We start from the raw sequence: 21266 nt of genomic DNA on the forward strand, positions 1-21266 counted from the left end.
CTCTCTGTCCCTGAGTGAGCTGTGAGATGTGTGAAAAGATTTCAGCTCCTGTCTAGTGTCTAGGTAAGCCCATTGTCACCTTGCTGCTCCTATGTGGGGAAAACAGAAGCAGTAGCCTGGAATTAAAGGGTAAGGAAGTGAAACAGCTGGGATGCCTTTCCTAGTAAGGAAGCATTGACAAAGTGGTTGGAAAAGGGGTACAAGTTCTTAGTTCTGGAGGCGACTTTCTGTCAGGTGTGAAAGAAAGGTATTCCTTCAAGGAAGATATTATATGTCATGTAGGCAAGTGGACTACCAGGGAGAAAAGTATCCAGTACCTGAGGAAATTGGCCATGCTGGAGGTGAATGAATTGGCTGGCCAACCCCAGAAATATGAAGAAAATCTTTCTTCATCATCTCAGCTGTGGAAAAATGGGTCCAGCAACACAGAGATCCTACTCCCCACCTGTACGGACCAGTATCTCAACTATCAGAAGTAAGCTTTCCTCTCCTCAAAAGAGCACCACCACCCTGTGGTTTGACCTGCATGACTACAGAGAGGACATGAGGAACTAAGCTGGAAAATCTACCTCAGTCCCAGGGGCACAAGTATGTGAGTTGCAAGGAAAAACAATCACAAATTGGGTTCTTCCAGGAAAATTGTTGGCCCAGTTTCCTGTGGGCAGCTCCCCAGAGTAGAATGACTGATCTTACTCTTGATTGAACGGACTTCTGATTCATATTTACAAGTGAGTAGTCAAAACTACTGCTAAGACTACAAGGGCCTTGTCTGCAGACAGATGGACAAGAGGGACAACTGGACTTTACTGGACTGTGTGGATCCAGCAGTCTGGCTCAGTAGACACCAGTGTAAAGTTGCAAAACCTTCAATTCCCATTTGTATTTCTAGTGACAGGGGGAGCCCAACAACTGACTGTGTTGGTGGTTGAAGTGAGCCTGACCAGGAATGAGGGGCAAAAGCACTCCATTGTGACCGGCCCAGAGGCTCCATGCATCCTTGGCATAGACTGTCTTAGGAGAGGGTGTGTCAAGGATCCTTAAGGGCATCAGTGGGCTTTCGGTACAGCTGCCTCGAAGAGAGGATATTAAACAGCTGGAGATTGAAGAACAGGTGCCAATCACTACCACAATGGTGCATTGGCAGCAGTGTCACACCAACCAAGATTCCCCGATTCCCATCCATAAGGTGATTAGCCAACTGGAGAGCAAAGGACTGATCAGGACAACCCACTTTAACAGTTCCATATGGCCAGTGTGAAATTCTAACGGACTCTAATTCTAATTCTAGTGGAGACCGACAGTAGATTATCTTGGCCTGAATGAAGTCACACTGCCACTGAGTGCTGCCATGATGAACATGCCGGAATTTCAATATGAAACAGAAGCAAAGGCAGCCAAGTAGTAGCTACAAATGATACCACTAAGGAATTTTTCTCAATCCCTTTAGTGGCAGACTGCAGGCTGTAACTTGATTTTCTGTTCTGTTGTCTGTCTTTATCTCAAATCATGAATTTTACCTTTTTTCACAACCCTCTCCGTCATCCCATGGGATGCGGGGAGTGAGTAAGCATCTGTGTGGTCTTTAACTGCCAGGCTAAAACACAACATACCGTTGCTCTTGAAAGGTGGTACTTGTCAAACACTGACACCAAAACAAACAGATGAATACAGACACCAAGTACAAGAAATTGTTTCACACCTCAACACTAACTCAGCTAAAAGTAAAAGAGATTAAATCATGATGACATATTATATTAGTTATACATAAATCTCCTACTCCATCAGTGGAGCGGCCCTGATGATTGTAGAGCTTGGTCATGTTTATGTTTGAAATAGGACATTCTACACACCCTAAAGAACAACACAGATGTATGCAATATCCAGTATGAAACAACATATTAAAAACAAGCTGAGTTTTAAGTGTCAGTAAGGATGAAATTTATCTACGCCATGTAAATGTCGGCTAGTTGTGTAGACTTACTTTACGGTCAAGGAAGAGACAGTCATTTCTATAATGCAATTCGTCTATTAAGCTGACATTTTCTATAGGATGAGACCAACTAAGCACTAGAAGTGTTTGATTCCCTGCCTTGAACATAATTAGGACTTTACATAACTTTCCAACCCTACCCTGTCTACAGCGTGAACCCCTAAAGTACTTTCAACGTGAACATTAAGTACAGAACACCTATATTCCATTAGATACTGAAATTCACTAATCCACTGGGGGCTCTCTACTGAGCATCCAGAAGAAAGGTACTGACATATTTGGACTTCTGATGTGCTTCTGGACTACAAATAAGTGTTTCTGTTAAATCCTGTACAACTGAAATCAATGCAAATTTGATGACTAAATGCATTAAAAACACCACTTTCTCCTTCACTTGTTAAAGAAATCAGTGTGCTGTAATTTTTAATGCTGTTTTTCTAGCATCCAATTTTTTCAGAAGTTGTCCTGAGAGGTAGGACTGGTAATTGAATGTAACCAACAACAGAATAATTATATTCCACTGATTAAGTCTTCAGTTGCACATGCTATCTGACCTTTTGGGGACAAATACTTATATTAATGCAAAGTATCAAACAAATATCATCCTTGTGGAGGAGCTAAACTGAACATTCAGCAGCCAGATTATATGTATGGCTTGAAACAGGACTTGAAAAACAAAAAGTAATAAAAAAACGTTTGCAGAATTTTGAATCATTATATTTCAGGAACAAAACATCCATCATTCTACTCATCATCCAAATTATTTCCTCTTTCTCAAAATAAAGCAAAATAGTGACATTTAAAACTTACTGAAGCTTTATCTGAGGACACTAAGGATGTGTTTTTAATGTAAATATTTACATCTGTTTGGGGCCATTACATTCCTTGGCTCTTTGGACAGCTTTTGCATAGCTTATCACTTACTATTATAATTTATCATAATTTCACCTTAATTCTTGTGCTTTCTGGCTAGATGCAAGGAGAAAAATATTATTATTTTATTTGGAATTTTTAATAGGAAAATTGCTAAAAATCCTATAATTTAGAGGTCATCTCCTGACTATATCTTTTGTACAATTCTTATAGTATTCCATCTGCTTACGTAGAAATATTAGATCTTTATGTTAACCTAACCAACAAGTATTGAAAACAAGTAAACTGAGACAGTTTGCAGTAATTCACAGAAACTACTATTGCTACATAGAACACAGCTTGAAATTCTCAGATCTGTACTAGGGACCAAAGGAGAAACACCAAAGGAACCCTAGAATACATTTGGAAATGCCACTACTTAACTGAGAAGTTTTATTCAATCTGCACAGATATTTCTTTTGAAATTAAAAAGTATAGTTAGAAAAGGTTTGTATTAGTTTCTTTTGCTGATGTGAATTAGACTTGGGCTAAAATTAACATCTGCTAAAATATACAGTACACTAAGGATGGAATTACAGATGTGGTTGACACTATCACTGAAGGTATAGCATTTTAAGCAGCATTTCCATAGTCGCTCCATTTTGATATGCCTGTTCACTTTAACATCATACAGTACTATCTCACATTTCCTTCATGATGTGTATTAGAATAACTGAGTTACCACTGCTTGTATTACTCCCTACATTGAGCCACCTCTGCAGTCTATGTTACGTCTAAAATCTGAATGCAAATTCTTTATATTGGGGTATTAAATATTTCTGCAGAAATAGCATATTTTCCCACAGTAATATGAAAAATCAATCTATATTTAAGCAAATGAACTGTGAACAAGAAATTATAGGAAAAAATTGTCCTTATATAATTCATTTAATGCCTAAAAATCATGCTGATTATAAAGTACTGATGTGCAATTAATTACTTTAGTAGCACTGAAGACACGTTACTTGAATCATTTCCCTTTACGAAGCTTTGTTTTGTGGCTCTGTCCAACCTCTACAAGAACCCTAGCTTGTTTCCTCAAGTCAAAATCCATTTGTTATATTTATCCAGTCCACACTATCAAAGAGAGAATTTACTCACTACTTCTCAGCTCAGAAGTCTCTGTAATGAAAGCAATTCTTTTGAAAAGTGTCTAAAGTGTGTTTCATTACTCTGCAAGTTTCTTTTCCCCAAAGAAATTGAAAGCTAGTTTTGCTAGAGCCATAAAACTGAACTAACATAGTAACTACTTGAGGGGAAGAGAAAAAAAAATTACCACTACCCTCAGCAGAAAAGGTTTCTCTGTCTAAAAGTTGAAAACAATCCTACAATGTTATAATTACCATAGCTTTGCCATCAGCCAGGGTAAACATGAAAATTCTTGTACCTTGTACTCTAAATTTAAGAAACAATACACTTCATTTCCATTCAGGTAAAAAGCTCTTCAGAAAAATCTCTCCTGAAAACAGTAATTCTTGATGGCTCTTAATGCCAAACTTTCAAAATAATTTACCAACTAGATTAAATCAAATGTGTAAAAAAGGCCAAATTATCACATCACCAGAGACACACAAGAAAATGCCTTATCCTTACACTGAAACCTGTTGCAGAGCTAAGCAGCTGTCATGAAAGTCAAGACAGACAGGTGCTTTTGTGAGTACATTAGTCCTGTTGTATTCAAGTATACAACACCTCCTTTGAGATCACAAATTGGTGAGCACATTGCTAATTCACAGAAACAGACTAAGATTATTTCCCTTATTTCATGAATATATTAAAAGAGAAAAAAATTCAGGGAGATTAAAGGAATTCCTTTCACTATGTGTTTTTCAATCTAATCTTATTTCATTACTGTCATTTTCTCTGTAAAGAAAATACATTCAGGGTCTTCTAAATTTTGGTTGAAATTTAGTAAGTCCCTCTGATCAAACATTGGGGGTTCCCCAACCTGGTAGTTTAATAAAAAGCAGAAAAGCCATTTTCAGATACGAAATGGGAACCAGGATGTAACAGGTAAGCCTTACTTCCACTAGGCTTTACATTTGGTAAAATGTCTTTAATCTGCTTGATTCTGCGCTGAAGCAGGCCTATAAGCCTTCACACTCACACCTGCTCAGAGACAAAAGGATGAAACCAAGAGTTCAAGAAATATCTTAAACCCATCTAATTTGTACCCAGCTTCAACAGCCAGCACATCCCTGAAGTAGAATAAAGATTTTGGGACAATATCACAAGAAGAATTATAGTAATTTGACAGAAGTATGCAGGAACCGGAATAATTTCCTCTAGAACCTCTCTTAGCACACTTTACAGGCTAGAACAGCTCAGAGGTGAATGACTTTAGCTTATCCTTTGAACAGCATGAAACTGCTTGCAGCATGGTTCAGCTACTAATTTGCTCATTAATTTGTCATGAAGTTTCTCTCTGGGCTTGGGCTTTAAGGTTTCCACAGACAGATATAACTTGCATTAACCTTGTGTGTTCTATATTGGAAAATGGCTTATCAAGAAATACATGTGTTACAGTGAGGTGTCTGCCTCAGTGACCACGCAGCTTTACAACAGCCAGCTTTCTACTGCATTAATTCACTACACCTCCAGTCCACCATAAGACCTCTGGTAACACTCTGGAATTACAGAGGGAGTCAAAATCTGCTTTTCAAGCCAGACTGGGGCTTGTATCCGAGAGAGAATAATGTTATATATGAAGTAAAGCCAGTACCCTCTCCATACCCATCAGTGAGGTTGTCTGGATTAAAGATTCAGTCTATTAGGAAAAGTCTTTACCCAATGTATCTTGGAATGACACATTTAGCTTTGCTTTCATGGGAACCAGTTCTTTTCAAAATGGTTTAAGAACATATTTTGATGAAGCAGTCTTCCCTAAGCAAGATTTTGATGTTACTAAATTCTGAATTAAAAAAAAAAAAACAAAACACCAAAACAGCAGATCTGATTTCTATTTATGCAAGTAATACTACATTTTCCATTAACATATTATGAACGTTTCGGTCAAAAATAAACAATGTCAGTGTCACCCATAAAATTCTGGCACATATTTCATGCGTTGTGGAGTATGAGGAGTGGTGCCTGTAGAGTACTGAACATGCTTTTTATTGCTGTTTTTTTCTCTTTATAGCAAAATTCTTCGTAGGAATAAAACAAAAGAATATAAAGATGTACAACCAAGCTTTCTCAATTGTAGTTAAAAATGTGACAAAATGAAAAGATACGGCCTAAAAACACTCAAAATCAATTGTATAAGAATTGATGGTTGTCATAAATACCAGATCCACAGAATATGGATAATGCTGTCATACTGATAAAATTAGCAAAAATTACGACTTAACTACAGTTATTGTTTAATAAATATTATAAACATATATGTCACATGACACAGATATTTTTGAGTACAGTAGAAAGGGCATTGAAAAGTCTAAGCCACTATTTAAACAATGTACTTACATACAGGAGTCTCAGGCAAGCTCTAACTTGAGTCACTACTTACTATAAAGGTGTAATAATCACAGATTAAAATTCTGCAATTTCTGGCTGAAATAAAATGCAACCAGTTATGTTATTGGTCATATTTCAGAGGACATCTGAGGTTGTCTCTGGTCATGTGCAGCCCAGACTAAGTAATAAGAAACCAAGGAGACCTATCGTAGTCCAAGCTTTCAGAGAGGCTTCTAATATTTTCAAGGTGAACAAACAATTCTACACACATTTTATGACCACTAACTCATACATAACACTGGTGTTAGAGATTACATTGAAGAAAAACATACATAAATATGTCCCACAGAGGGGAGTTATATCAGATGCCGAAACAAAGATGTATGGTATACACAGACACATTAGGAAAGGCCTTAACAACACATTTAGCAGAGAATTGTGCTTTATGTGCTAAGATCTAGGAAATATTGTTTTTATTCTGTAGCAGCTGTTCTCCATCATTAAATGTATGTTGTATATTTGCAGTTACACAGAGCATCACACATTACTTATCAGTATTAATTATCTTACTGTCATGCAGTTTAAGATTACAGTGTCTATACTGGAATAGACAGGGTGGGTTACAGAATGGAGTTATAACGTCAGACAGCAAGGCTCAAAACTGAAAGGCAATAATCATACATTTATATGACACAATTCTGTGATCAAATTTTAAGAGGTAAAAGTCATTTTGGTAACATGAAATTTGGTAGCATAATTCAGGAGTGACCAGATTTTACATGACCATGTATTCACCTCTTTTTTTGGTTTTTTTGAGCCATGCAAGTTGAAGGGTCATGAACACACAGGGTATCAAAACAGACAGGTTAGACTCAGTGGCAACATGAAACATTTGGGATCAAGTGAATAAAAGACAGAATCACATACCCATTTTTCCACATCAACTAGCTGTAGAAAGAAAAAGCAAGAAATCAGTAAATCTCTTTCCTTAAATACAGCATGTCAAAGTCTATTTTGAAGTTAACATTTCATATTTTTAGGAACGTATCTAGTATGAAAGAAAATGTGTTCTATTCTATAGCTTCTAGTAATGAAGATATTCTCCTGGCATCTTCTCTTTAAAATGCCAATACCCCACTTTCTGTCTTTATTTTGTGGAAAGCACTTCAAAGTCTAGAAGTCAAAAATGTCCATCTAAAATCAGGTAACAGGCAGCAAAGGAAGACTGATGCTGAATTAATTCTACACTGTATTCAGTAACAACCAGTCAAAAATGCAGAACACAGTATCCCACAAATCATATCTCCATTTCCTCTTGAGTAAAGCTCTGCCATTAGTGAACATCGTTCACTTGAAAGAGTTTCATTGCTGCTATTCATGGTTTGCCATTTTAATGAATGCCTCAAGTATAAAAGTTAAAATTAGGGGTACCTGTCAAATCCTGACCTTACAACCTGCAGCATATGAGAATATCTTGCATAAGAACAGAGAACAGCACACCAAAATGTCATTCCTTTCTTCAATAGGGAAAGTGAGAATGACTCCAAAAGCTTAAGGTTTTATATTAACAAAACTGTTTCAGGATTCATTAAGGAAACAGATTTTAAATTAATCTCTCTAAAAAGTCTTTGGACTACCTTACAGTCTCAGAAAGGGTTGAGTATATCTACTACAACACATTTCATCTACTAGAACAGTTAGTATGGCACTACGTATTAAATACTTAGTTGGCACTAAGAGCAGTATATCTGAAGTAGACTTGTCTCTGGACTTTGCACAAAAAAACGCTGCAGAATATCATGCCATCAGTGGTTTTACTGCAGGCACATACTGACCTTTTGTTAGCAGATGCCACATAAATGTTTAATAATTTAAGATAGCTTAGTGCAAAGCAGGAGTAATTTTCAAAACCAGTAATATTTGGATGTCAACTTGCTTGTGGAATTACTGCAATAAAAGGCAATGTATTTAGTTCTCATCTGTTAAAATAGCTCCATTTAAAGCAAATTTTCTCAGTTTTAATATGCATTTCCAATAAAGAGCAGCTTTATATTTTTATTCAGTGCTGCAAGTACACAAAATTCTGATTTGCCCCTATTTATTTTTTTAGCAATCTTTACTGTGACTTTTGTTATCAACCACAGCCGCAGAAATGTCTCCTAAAAAACAGCTAAGTGCTTTAAAACAGATACAATGTAAGAAAATATTTGATAAGATGTTGATAAATTATAAAAGTAAGCAATGATTTAAATCAAAATGCAACTACGCTGTCTTAAAAAAAAGGAGTAAGGAATAACCAAGTTAGATTTATGTACAAGTATTTTATTTATTACCTTGCCTTTGATACATCTTTTGCTTTTTTAAGATTGTGTATGCTCTGAAAACAGCACTGCAAGGAATTTGCCTGTGTGACAATGCTAGAAAGAGGTGATGCATGCTTTATTGCCTTGCTCTGAGAAGAAATTGCCATCCCAAAATGTAAGTGAACAAGGCAGCCACAACTGTTATCAGAGAGAATCCACTCAAAGCTCAACATACTTTATCAGTTTTACAGTTAATTGCTATATAATTACTGAATTGTCCATCTACTTTATTTTAATGGACACCAGTTAGCTTCAAGAGTCAGGTGCAATATTTGCCAAGTATTTATACATGGTATACACTAATTCTGTATTGGTATACTCATGTTTAAATAGAACTGTCAACAGTAGTGTTGCAGGACAACCACTTGAACGATGCACGTACCCTTGTGAAACCATGAAGTTTGACACCTACACAGGAAAGATTATGAATTTATCCAGAGAGATCTGACTCTGAAAGTCTGGTACAGTGCACAGCACAATAGAATCTTTCTTTCGTAATTACAGCTGTATTTTATAGGCCTTCTGCTGTGAGTTTTGTCAGAGCCCTCCCAGGTGTGCTGTGCTCCGGTTTCATCTGTGGGAGAGTTCTTTGAGTGACTCAAGTGAAAAGAAGACCTCTCTTTATTACAGACCACTTTGTCCCAAGTTCTAAAACTTGTTTGTGCAACTTATGGAGATAAAATTTTGTCTCCTTTTGGAACCTGTTCTGGAAGACTTGTGACCTGGACATTTACTATCCCATTTGGGGGCAGAAAAAAGCATAAGCATCATATAATAATATATTCACTCATCTGGAAATTCCTAGGAATGCAGATTAGGTAAAGCTAAAAATAAATAAGATGACTCATACTCAAGAGCAATTGTCCTAATGTAGACAAAATAAATGTAAAGCTCACATAAACAGAAGTGAAAGGAAACAATGGATACCTCCATCTAGTGCTTGTATCCAAGATGTAAGCTATGATTCAGAAAAAAAGCAAGCAGATGCTTCACAACACATCTAAATACAGATTCTCTTTCACACTGACACCTCCATCTTTTGTCTGTCTTCAAGACTAGAAGGAACCCCTTTTTCCCATGGATTTCCCAGTACACATCCAAATTCAGGAAACACTAAAATTCAAAGTTATTGTTGCTATATATGCACTGGTCATTAATCCAGGGAAAGAACTAAAAAAAAAAAAAAATTAAAAACCTAACAAAACAGAACAAACAAAAAATCCACATACACAACAGAAACTGAACAAACAAACAGAAAAACCCATAAACAAGCAACATTCTCTTCTACCAGACCACATTTTGTTATCTCCCTTTTTTTGGAGTGCTTAATGCTCCTTGGACTTGGAATTACCTGTTCCTACCATAAATTACTCAGCTTAGGTTTTGCTGAGTTGTTCACCTGTTAGGAGGTATAGATCTTTCAACTAGTCTAGGAAGGTTTAAAGTTTAGGAAGGGTTGGGGGGATGGCAGGCGGGGACTGGCAGTCACTTCTTAAGTTCCCTCTCACTGTGGCATCTCGCAGTAACTGCTTCATTTCAATCATACATTACGTTAAACACAATCCAAAAGAACAGTACAATCATTTATTTTATAAAGCACAGGAATTTCTGCCTTGTCCCAAAAAATCCAAATCCCTGGAATTCAATAACTATTCTTCATTTGGCTCATCTTCTCTCTGGACCATTAAGTCACATTGTCTGGAAAACTAAAACACTTAGGTAGGTATATATTGATTTTTCTCTTTTTCTTTACCCAAATACTATCTGGATTTACAACACTTCCTCCAGCAGATGATTCAGGATCCATATTAAAACATATATACCTCAAAGGCAGTGCGCTACTTAGAAATATTCTTTCCTCATGTACCTGGGTACTCAAAGATTTTCTGAGGGGAAAAAAAAAAAAAAACCAAACAAAAGCATGACCCTGTCTAACACTGGATATCAAAATTTAGTGGCTACATTGCCATATGACAAGTCTGAATTCTGTTGTGGAAACTGAGAACATTAGCAAAACCTTTGTCTAAAACTTTAATAAAGATAAGCAAGGGGAGAATAAGTAGAATTGAACTAGATTCCAAATTGAATTGTATTCTTTACTTCTTTTATAGCACTTGATTAGCTTCTTTTATTAGACACCTTGATTCTCTAAATTTAATACTTAACAGACTAATTGATGATATGTCTTCTCTTCCCCCCCCCCAGGATTGTCTTCCAGTGTAGACTTTTGTCTTCAGGATGCTTCAAGAGCTGTGCTTTCATGCCTATTTGGTTTAACTCCTTCTCTGCATGCAACTTTGATCAGAAAATGTTACTGAGTAGAAACAAAGTAAATTCTCTTCCCCCAAAATAATATTTTACTGACCATCACCCTAGAAAGAAAACTTTGAGCACATTAGCGCTCCAAAGGTCATGGTAAGGCTGGAAACAGGCTTGCTGCTATCTACCTCCAAAATAGGAAACTTGTCTAGGATAATAAAAATGTTTACTTTCAAGCCATACATCCTCATCCCAAACATGGTGCACACACTAAAGAAGAGCCCATGTGCCAGGCCAGAAGTATTTGTCACAATTCTGTGATTTGAAATAGATAACGATTTTATTCCTGTCCTCGCTTAACCCTGAGGATAAGCAGAGTGCAAAAATACTGTGCCTGCCATTCTTGATCTTTTCCAGTACTTGCAGTTGATCAAAGTGCAGTTGATCAAAGCAAAGTCTTATTCTTTTTGTGCCTTATTTGAAATGGCCTGCTAACAATCACTTCTGATGCTAAATAAGGTGCACTGAGGAGAAAATGAGAGTACCTGTTTCTCTGCCAAAGTTCCACTCTTTTTTTTCCCCACTGTTTTACTTCCTATTCGCAGTATGGCATCTATAAAATAGCTGTGAGTAGTCAGCATTTCAAGTAGAATAAGACTTTAAACTATCTCTTCATAAAGTTTTCCACTGGTAGCAAATATCTATGTTCATCTACATGATACAAAAACCCACAATGCATTAAACACTGAGATCCTCTTCCTCTCCTTCCTGTCACTTTCTTTGCAGTAAGAAGCACTTAGGTCATGTAAACTCAAAGTTTGGGAGGGAAGACCTTGCAGTAAGTACAAGCTAACATTGTTGGATGAAGCAACTCTGTCCCTCTTTATGACACACCACCATCTGATAAAGACTTATCCAAAGAAATTCTTAAGAAAATTACTGCATTTTGCTTTTTCATTAAGTTATGCCTGGTACCTGTAGACAATCCTTAGACTAATGAAAAAACTCAAAGTGTAGAAATAAGAAGCTATAACTTGGCCTTTTTGCTCCGAAGTTTGATTAAGAAAACTTTCTTATCAGGAAAGGTAGCACTAGGAAACTAAAACAGCTCTGGTTTGTTATATCAAGAAACCTCTGTTTAATTTCTGATTCTTCCTTCCTACATGTGGGGGTTCTTCTGGCAAACCTGGAAACATTCTCAGCCTGTCATATTCACAGCTGCTGTTAGCTTTCAAATAGGTTATTAACTAGGCTACTGTAGTGTGAATCAGAGAGCTTAAATTGTCAAGAGTGCATTTAACTTCCAATCTCTATACTTTTTTTTTAAGGAAGTACCTTGATAACTTGGCTTATTCATTAACATACAGAACACTTATTAAAAGAAAAGGGAGGTGTTACCTCTTTCAGCTGGCACGAGGGATGAAATTACTTTCGCCCTCCTCCCATGCTGAGAAAATGACAAAGCTGCCAGCTCTCCGTGTTATCTTGCTGCTTACTAATACAAAGTAGTTAATGAATTCAGAGTTCCACAGTTGGAGATAGGTGATTTGAATATTCAAAAATCCACCAGCTACACTTGCATTCCTATCCCAAAATGGCTCCATTCTATCTTAGCAGCACAGGAAAGCTTTTTAGCTCTGTGAGAAAACACACATTTTTCCTACTCCTTAAACACAGAAGGATAATTATACATGCAAGACACTTGCATGTGATGATTCCTTCACACAGCCCTTCAGATTGGAGGATACGGGCTTCACTTTAATCCCCTCAGCAAAGACTATCCCACACATGAAATTAGACAGCAGTTTGCTGGTCAGTGGCAAAGAAAACAGATTTTAATAAAACAAGGCACCAGGAGGAGTGATTAATCAGCCATGACTGGATGATTAGATGGGAGTTAACAAGCTCATGATGCAATTTAGCTAGAATGTTGCCTAACTGATGGGTATCTGCAGACAGCATTTTCCTGAAAAATGAAGTTGTCAAATATTGGAGTAGAGGTTGTGAAATTAAATTTTTTCATATTACAGAAACGGTTCAGCTTTGAATTCACACACAACGTGTGCAACCAAATGCTTTCATTCTCCTAATAAGGTCTGACATTGATTTATTAGTGCACAAGTCTGAAAAACTCCTAGCCTTAATTACAATGCTTTACCACAATATTACTGAGACTTTTAAATAAAAGATATTTGTTTGATGGCTATTTTCTTATGTCGTCCATGAGTTATTTCTGTCTCCATTTCAGTGCTTCTCTAATGTAATTAGATTTGGGGGGAGGGGGGAGGGCAAAGTGAAGATTGTGATATTTGGAAGAAAATACAGACATTCTAGAAGTAATGCTACTAAAGAAGGAAAGAAAAGTTGGATATTAGTGTCAGTAAGTAGACTGCATACTAGTCGATCAGTTCTGTTCCAGAGATCTCCTGTTAGTAACATGAATGAGACAACAATGTATAAAAACAATCAGTCTCACAAGACTAGAAAGATATGCAGCAGACCAAAATATAACAACATAAATAAAGGAAATAAAAGCTATCAAATGAAATAAAATAACAAAAAAAAAGAAAAATGTTGTATCGATGCAAAAGAAACTGATACCTGTGTTTTATTGTTGTTATTGTTGTACACTAAAATGTGCAAAAATCAGTGTCAGGTTTATATTAGAAAGGTAATTAATTCAATAGCAGTCCATTTATTTGGTTATAATGATGCCATGAAGATTTTTTGCCTTTTCTTTTATACCCCGTTATACCTTTTTACAGCTTCTGTATTCTTAGTGCTTTTTGCCCACATTCTTGGACTTGTTTGTTCAGCTAGGAGACTAAACATTTTAGAAGCTTCATAAGTAGGAGCTGGTGTGCCCCAGACCCCAAGGTCCTCTCCAGAACACATTTGGTAAACTAAGACAGAACCATCCAGGGGAAGATTCCTTGGGGAGGGGGGCTCATTCCAGCCTCTCATTGGGGAATCTTTGATAGATATGCTAATTAGTAAGACCTATAATGATATACCAGATCTTTTGGGGGATGCATTGCGGTGGGCATTGAGGTGCATTTGACCTAGACATAGGTTTATGTCTTTATTTTATCCTTAAAATAAATACAGAGTTAAAATCCCTTTTCCCCTTCTGACTGTGTTTGACTCCTGATTTTAAGGCCAGGAAAAGGCATCATGCCAAGCTGTAGAACAAATGAAACCTTTAGCTAAGCATTTCTTCACAGATTGAAGTCTTCACTTAGACATGAGTGAATGTAATATGTTTGCATCACTCCCTTTAAAAATCACTTTCACAATACCATTTTCAAGAAGCTCTTTCCAAATTCCAACTACAATACAGTTCCTTCATATTTGGTTCTCTGAATCTGACTTCTTGATTAGTCCAGTCTTGCCCTCAGTTTGAACTGATCCAATAGGCCGAAACAAAAACAGGAAGCTGATAGAAATGAAAAATCCACCCAGAATTAGGAAGCAAAAGAAAGGAAATTTCTCTTTATGAAATGCAGTTAGATTATAAAAGGAGATGGTTGTGAACCAAAATCTCCTAACTGCTTTAAATACAAGCAGAATAAGCATGTAAGAAAGAATTTAGAAAATGCTTCCTACTCCAGTGTATTTAAACCAACAGCTATATTTGTAGCCTTCAAGTCCTCAAGAGAATTCCATGTCAAGTCGCATGGAAAGCCCCTAAACACTGTCCTGTCTTATCCAGAAAAGGTTTCAAAGAGTGGCCTGTGGTAAAAGACATTGTGAATAAGATGCTAGGGTGAAAAAAGAAAGGAAGAATAAGATGAGAGAAAAATGTTCTAGCATGAAACAAAACAATTTTTGTGCTTCACTGATAAATTATATCAAGCAGAAATTATCAATTTTAACCATGAAGATCCACCGATCAGTTTATTTAATGAATCGCTTGCTTAAGCTTTTAGATCCTTGTGTTAAGGCATTATTTTTCTTTATTTTTTTACATAAAATGATCAAAATCTTTAAGTTGTCTATGAAAATGATTGAAATTTTTCTGGGAAAAGCTGGAAAAGTCACTGGAATTTCAGAAGAAATCTCAGTAGAAAGGTTATTGCATGTTCTATTTCTTCTCTCAGCCCATGCTGTGGCATATATGAGTTGAGAAAGGACTCGGGTAGGGTCAGACGTGAGCTGCAAAAAGACTGTGAAGTCTCAAAACCAAGCAAGTCTGTGCTTAAACTTTTATTTCCACACAAAGGTCTCAGTTCCCTAAAAAAAATTTTATACTTTGCAGCTTCTTGGAATACTCAGAGAGCCACAAGAAGCACTGGAGTCTCATACTTCTTGCAGTAATACCAAGAAAGCATACAGAAAGAGAATTGTGGTCTTCTGGGCAGAGGCAAATGCTGGCTGCCTAATATCCTCTGAAGATCTCCAAACCCACCAACAAGTTGTTTCTTTAGGAAAAAGGTTTTGTATTTCCCTAAGTAATGTACCTAAAAAATAGTGACATATGGCTGAGGAGAGAGAATAAGAAACCCCACCTGAAACTTCTTGGAACAGCCAAAGGATTTAATCAGTTACTGACATTATTAAAATTTGGGCAAATGCACAAATTCTTTTGACGAAGCTGAGCTATCCACAGTAAATCACTTATATTTTAACAAACAAACACCACCTGGAAATGGAATTTTACAGAAGACCAAAATGCCTGAGTACCCAGGTTAACTAAAATAGGCCATTGCCAAATGACCTACATATACACTAGACTATGTCAATTTGCCACATTAAATAATCACCACTAAGAAAAAACAGGATTTCCAAGTTTGTCGCTTTCCTTCTGCTATTTGTGTACCGTTATCTTGTGACTCATCCCAATATTTTTTTAAATAGAAACATCTTTCAAAAAAAGTGAGTGTTCTGCATATTTGTCAACAGACTGTCAGCTGTCAAAGGCTGCTTCAGGAGTGGAAGCTGCATGTGCCACCATAATTACAAGCACATTCCACTCCATCAGCAGTGTCTGCAGAAACAAGCATTAACTACAAAAATCATATACAACAATACAGGACTCCCTAAACTAAAGAGCTGACAACACCCAACATAATTAGAACACAGATTTACTAGTAGAAGTCTGAATACCCTCTGTTCTTGTCAAGTTTTTTTCTTTGCTGTGACTACTTGGAAGGACATTATTTCTATAAAGAAAAATAAGGCGCGAGCTTTCACCCTTATCACATAAAAAAGAAATCAATGCCTTATCTATTTATGCCCAGAGGGAATTATTTAAAGGACTAAAGGGCAACTAACTGTCAAACTAGCAAATGCTGAAAAGACGATAGCCTAGGCAGAAAGAGGAGACTGCAGGGGAAAGGGAGGACAATCTTCAGAGCTCAGCAACTATCATGTTTGTCAAAAAAATATTTTTTTTTGTCAAGATCAAAAACCTAACAATGTGGGGATAATACCTCCCCTTCTCACCATGTTGACAGTACTCTAAAACACAGGTTTCAATTTTCACTTAAAAAAATAAAGGACAGGTGCATACAAAGAGGTCAGGAAGAGTCACAGAGAACATATTCTTTCTTCTTAAACCTAAATGTATGTGAGTGTCTGTGTGTGTATACATGTATATTTATCAGGCATGCTTTTGAAGGGAAAGAAGTCAACCCAGACTGCCTGCAGGAACACAGCAGGAGCCTTAACTGCAGCTGAGATCCTGCAAACACTCCAAAATAGATCCTGCTGGCGTGGGACCCACTCCCCACCACAGAGGCAGCTCAGCAGGTTGGCTGCACAGGGTGCCGCAGGAAGGGCCAGCTCCCTCCCCTGTCCCGGAGCCTGCAATCCTGACCAAACCTTGCAGGAACAAGGCCCTGCTCACAGAGTGGCCACTCAAATGCTAAAAAACTAAAATCCAAGTTTAGGAAAAGCTGAGTGATCCTGACTCACCCTGAGGCAAGATCATGGTCTGTAGGTGGATGATCCTACCACTCAAGAAGGCAAGTCAGAGCCCCTGTGAAGAGCAGGGGTTTCTCTGCTGTGCTCAGGTCCCAGACTCAGCTACAAATAAGGCACCTGGAGCCCAGGGACAGAATCACACCTCTGCCAAGAAAGCTGCTCCCCATTCTCAGCCTCGCTCTGTTCACTTAATGCCCTTGGTCTTAAACTCCTTCATTTCTTTCACTTTCCTTCCCTCCACCCTCAACTCAAGAGTTCTTACCATCCCAATAAGTAAATAAAAAATGGTAATTCTCTGTGGTAAGAGAGAAACAAAGCCTGGATAAGTTAACTTTAGACCTGAAATAGTGTAGCTCTCACACTACAGCAGTACTTAAATACTTTAAAACAACCGATACACTCACCTGCTTGGAAGGCTCGTTTCATTATAATAACTGAAACAAACCATTTGATGACTCTCCGGCAAAATATTCCAAAACGAGAAACCTTCTTGGTGAATCAACACTACCACAGTCACTAAGGAATAGCTGGGCATCAAAAGAAATCATTTCTCCACAGACGAATGGTTGTTCCAGAGACAAGATATGTATGAAGTAACACTTGTTCTCTCCAAACCTCTTATTTTTTGCTAAGATATTGTAGATTTGCTCAGTGGTGTAGCTACCATGGATTCAAAATTCCTATTGCCCTGGGGAGATGCAATTACATATATGCAGACGAATCCTCAAGCGTAACGTCCCTATCCAGACCTGCTCAGCAACAGAGTTCCTTGACAGTCATCAGGAAATTATGCATGTTTATCACCAACTCTGACAGACACACCATGGAAAAAACACAGAGATGAACCCAGCTCCTCCCCAAACTCAATTCTTTCCTATTCCAGACAGTAATCCAGTCTGTTCAGTCCTACTCAGTCTCACTAGTTCTGCTAGTTTTGTCTCTTCTTTTAAATGCTACCCTTGTTGGTGTTGTTCAAGTGTTACTTACCCCTTTGGGGAGGACCATTCACATCTAAACTTAAACAATATGGAAGTCTATGATGCATATAGAGCATCACCAGAATCAAAAGGACCCTAAAGTGCTGAACCCTGCAGGATAAGGAGAATTAGAAACAAACTCGCATTACAAAAATCTTGACTGAATTTGAGGGTTAGGGTGGTTTGTTGTTTTCTTTAATTACCACAGAAGGTATTGGTAACTCCTAGAGGTTGAGCACACTGAATGTATTTCAAGAGGGACAATCCCATGTGTAATCTTCCAGCTCCAGCTGCTGAGATCCTACGGAGCTGCCTGATAGGAGACTAGTTGCTTGCTACACAGTACTGCAGACACAATTAACATTTTCCACACTGCCAGCCTCTGTAGCACTGCTATGCATTTCCTACACTGATAATATGTTACACCATTCACCAAAATATTCTTTAAATTTGCTTTTATAAGTCACTGAGTTGGAACAAAGGATCTTTTTTTTTTTTTTTTTAAATTTTGAACCAACCGAGCCAAATATTTCAGGAAGCTATCCCGGTAAGAAACCATCACAGGACAAATGTAGATATGGAGAATTTTCATATAGATTATGAGATTTTTATATTGAGTATAAGCAGTCTGTTTAAAAACATTGAATAATTATTACTTCTGCTCTCAATATAACTGAACAAAGGTGAAAGTTATCGTTTATTTAATTTAAGGTCTTGGGCTTTACAAATAATTCATCTTACAGCTATGAGCACTGCAAAAGAAGAAAAGAATAAAATGTTTGAGTTTCACTTTATCCAGGCCTTGCCTCAGCTTTGAGATTAATGTAAAATTGCACTTTGTACAATCAAGAGTAGTAGAATTGTAGCAGACAAGAGCCATATATAATCATGAACAATTTAATATGTCAAAACACTTTTGACTAAGCTAAAGTATAAGGTTTTAGTGTTTTCAAAAAAATTATGCCAAATTTTACTACAAAAAAAGTTAAATTTAAGGCAAAGAGAAAAATGTCACTATTTTATGATGCAGCCTTTCATATGTCCATAACTTTTTCGACATCAAATCTGCCTTGTGCAACACATAAATGAGAGGGCAGTCACTTACTATTGTGTTTAATTTCAGCTTGTTGCACAACCATTGTACTAAATATTGATCAAACCCTTCTAAAGACATATAATTAAATGCCATCAATTTTATGATATTCACTACTGCAAAGCTAATCTCACAAATACTGATTCAATTTTCACAATACCCCAGATGATATATCAATAGATTTATAGAATCCACTAAAGTCAATGTAGTTCTCCAACCAGGGAGGTCAGTTTAAGATGCCTAGGACACAATTTCTAACATTATTCTATGTGTAGCTTTCATCAGCTACAGTCATCAATGCCTGCACAAATCAGTCCTGAGGGATGAAGACAAATAAAATCAGAAAAAAATGCAACTAGCAATCACTGCTTGGCTTATTGATTCCAACTGCTTATCTACACAGGCCTGGTTTAAAAGCTCTGTGTGTTACGAGCTTTGTCAAGACATCTGGTAGCACTATGAGTGGTTTAGGAGACTATCTCAGCTTTACATAGGATTGAGCAGCAAAACTGAGACTCTTCAGCATTCTAGAATAGTATTTGAATGTGAGGATTTGGTGGGTTTTATCTTTTCATCTTGTATTTTGCATAAATAGCCTTTAGTACATCAATTCCAACTGCTGCTAAAAAAATTTAAAAAAGGATGATTTCGTTCTGAAGACAAATTTAACTGTATCATTTTCAATTTTGCTGTGCTTAAATTTCACTTTAAAAAAACCTGAGCTCTTTCACGACCTAACAGGGAATCTTTACTGAAAAGCACCAGTATGTTGCCATCCTTTATTTTAACAAGCTATATGGCACAGGGATAATAGCTATAGAATTGACAGGTAAAAGGCATAAAAACAGTCAATCCCCTTCTTTTTTCATCCAAGGTAAAAAACCACACAGTACACCTTGAGTTCCTCATTCTGGTCTCTCTGCCAGTATTTCTCAGCTGTCCTCATGGCAGCTCAGTACATAAAAGAGCCAGTTTCAGTGACTTCTACATTGCTTAGATTCAGCCAGTAACTTTTTGTCCAATTATTCTCAGTTTCTTTCCATGGAATCTGAACCAATTCTTGTTTTAACCCCCACTTTTCCATTGCACTTCAATGGCAGAATGGCTACAGTTCTCCCTAAGTTCAACTGCAACAGTACCTGAGTACTCCAAGAACAACATTCCACAATCAGATTTTTCCTTCCACGACCAATGTTCTTCTTCAGATGGGTTAGGAGAACAACCAAAAGTATCAAACAGAAGGAAGTCTACCTCCAGCTCTGAAACTCCATCGCTCTATAATACCAACCGTCAGGAGTTGACAGTGGCATGGACAGAGTTTCACATCTTCATTACCAAGCAGGAGGACAGGATTGAGCTTCCAAGCACAGCAAATCTTCATGGCATACAGTATTAGAATAGCACAGTTGCTGGGAAAATAAATACTGTGGAAAAAAATGCAGCAAACTGCACACTGAAGTGTTCAGTAGATAACAGAGCAAGTAAGATCAATTTGCAGGAAACTGAAAAGGGATTTAACCCTACATTTCATATTACATAAAAGTAAAGAAATTTCAAGCATACTAAGGCAACTGAGAGTCATTTTTTTCCCCTGTATAATGAAGTCTAGGAAAACAAATAGCAAAAACCCACTTCAGGTTTTCTCAGAGAGAAAAAAGCAAATACAGTGTGATTTTCTGAATAAGCAACTTAAAATTATCTCAGTATAAATTCTAGAATCCTACACTCTCCTGACGTATTCTAGTTCCTTGTTTATTATGTCGTTCAAAACACAGAAATTGTAACTACGTATACATTCACTTTCTTGCTACAGGTGGCATGCAAAGAAATCCTTACTTATTTCACGACTACATTTTTTCTAGTAAGCAATCAAAAAACTGACACTTGAAGTGAAAGGACACAAAAGCAACTGAGAGAAATCCACTGGGTTCCATTGAGGATAAGTGAGTTTGGTGCATCTGTCCTGCCGGAGTCATTAAAACACAATTCCAACAGAAACACATTACACTCCAAGTGCAGATGATTTTACTAGTGAGCAGTTCATGTAGCATGAAGCCTAGCCATTAGCAAAGGAATTGAATGTTCCACACACTTTGCTAATAAAACTGGAAAAAACAAAAACCAACTAACAAAAAAACCTACAGCAGTCTCATACTATATGTACCTGGACAAAAAAAAAAGCCCATGCATGCACCTCGTGTTGGCAGAACAAAGCACAGACCAACAAACAGGAGCTCCAGAAGCTCTCACCAAAATAGATGTCTCTTACTCTACACCCTCCCAATGACATG

At 37.2% G+C, this 21266-nt stretch overlaps 1 protein-coding gene across 1 annotated transcript in view; it reads right to left on the reverse strand.

The window, feature by feature from the left end:
* The window catches only part of RYR2 (ryanodine receptor 2), a 274869-nt gene that overhangs the window by 140247 nt on the left and 113356 nt on the right, over positions 1-21266 (reverse strand). Inside the window, exon 4 of the mRNA XM_017745069.1 lies at positions 7286-7306. Within this exon, the coding sequence (XP_017600558.1) occupies positions 7286-7306 (21 nt within the window). The remainder of the gene's footprint in view (positions 1-7285; positions 7307-21266) is intronic.

This window comes from Corvus brachyrhynchos, unplaced genomic scaffold (genome assembly GCF_000691975.1).
Source record: "Corvus brachyrhynchos isolate BGI_N302 unplaced genomic scaffold, ASM69197v1 scaffold70, whole genome shotgun sequence".
Lineage (NCBI taxonomy): Eukaryota > Metazoa > Chordata > Aves > Passeriformes > Corvidae > Corvus > Corvus brachyrhynchos.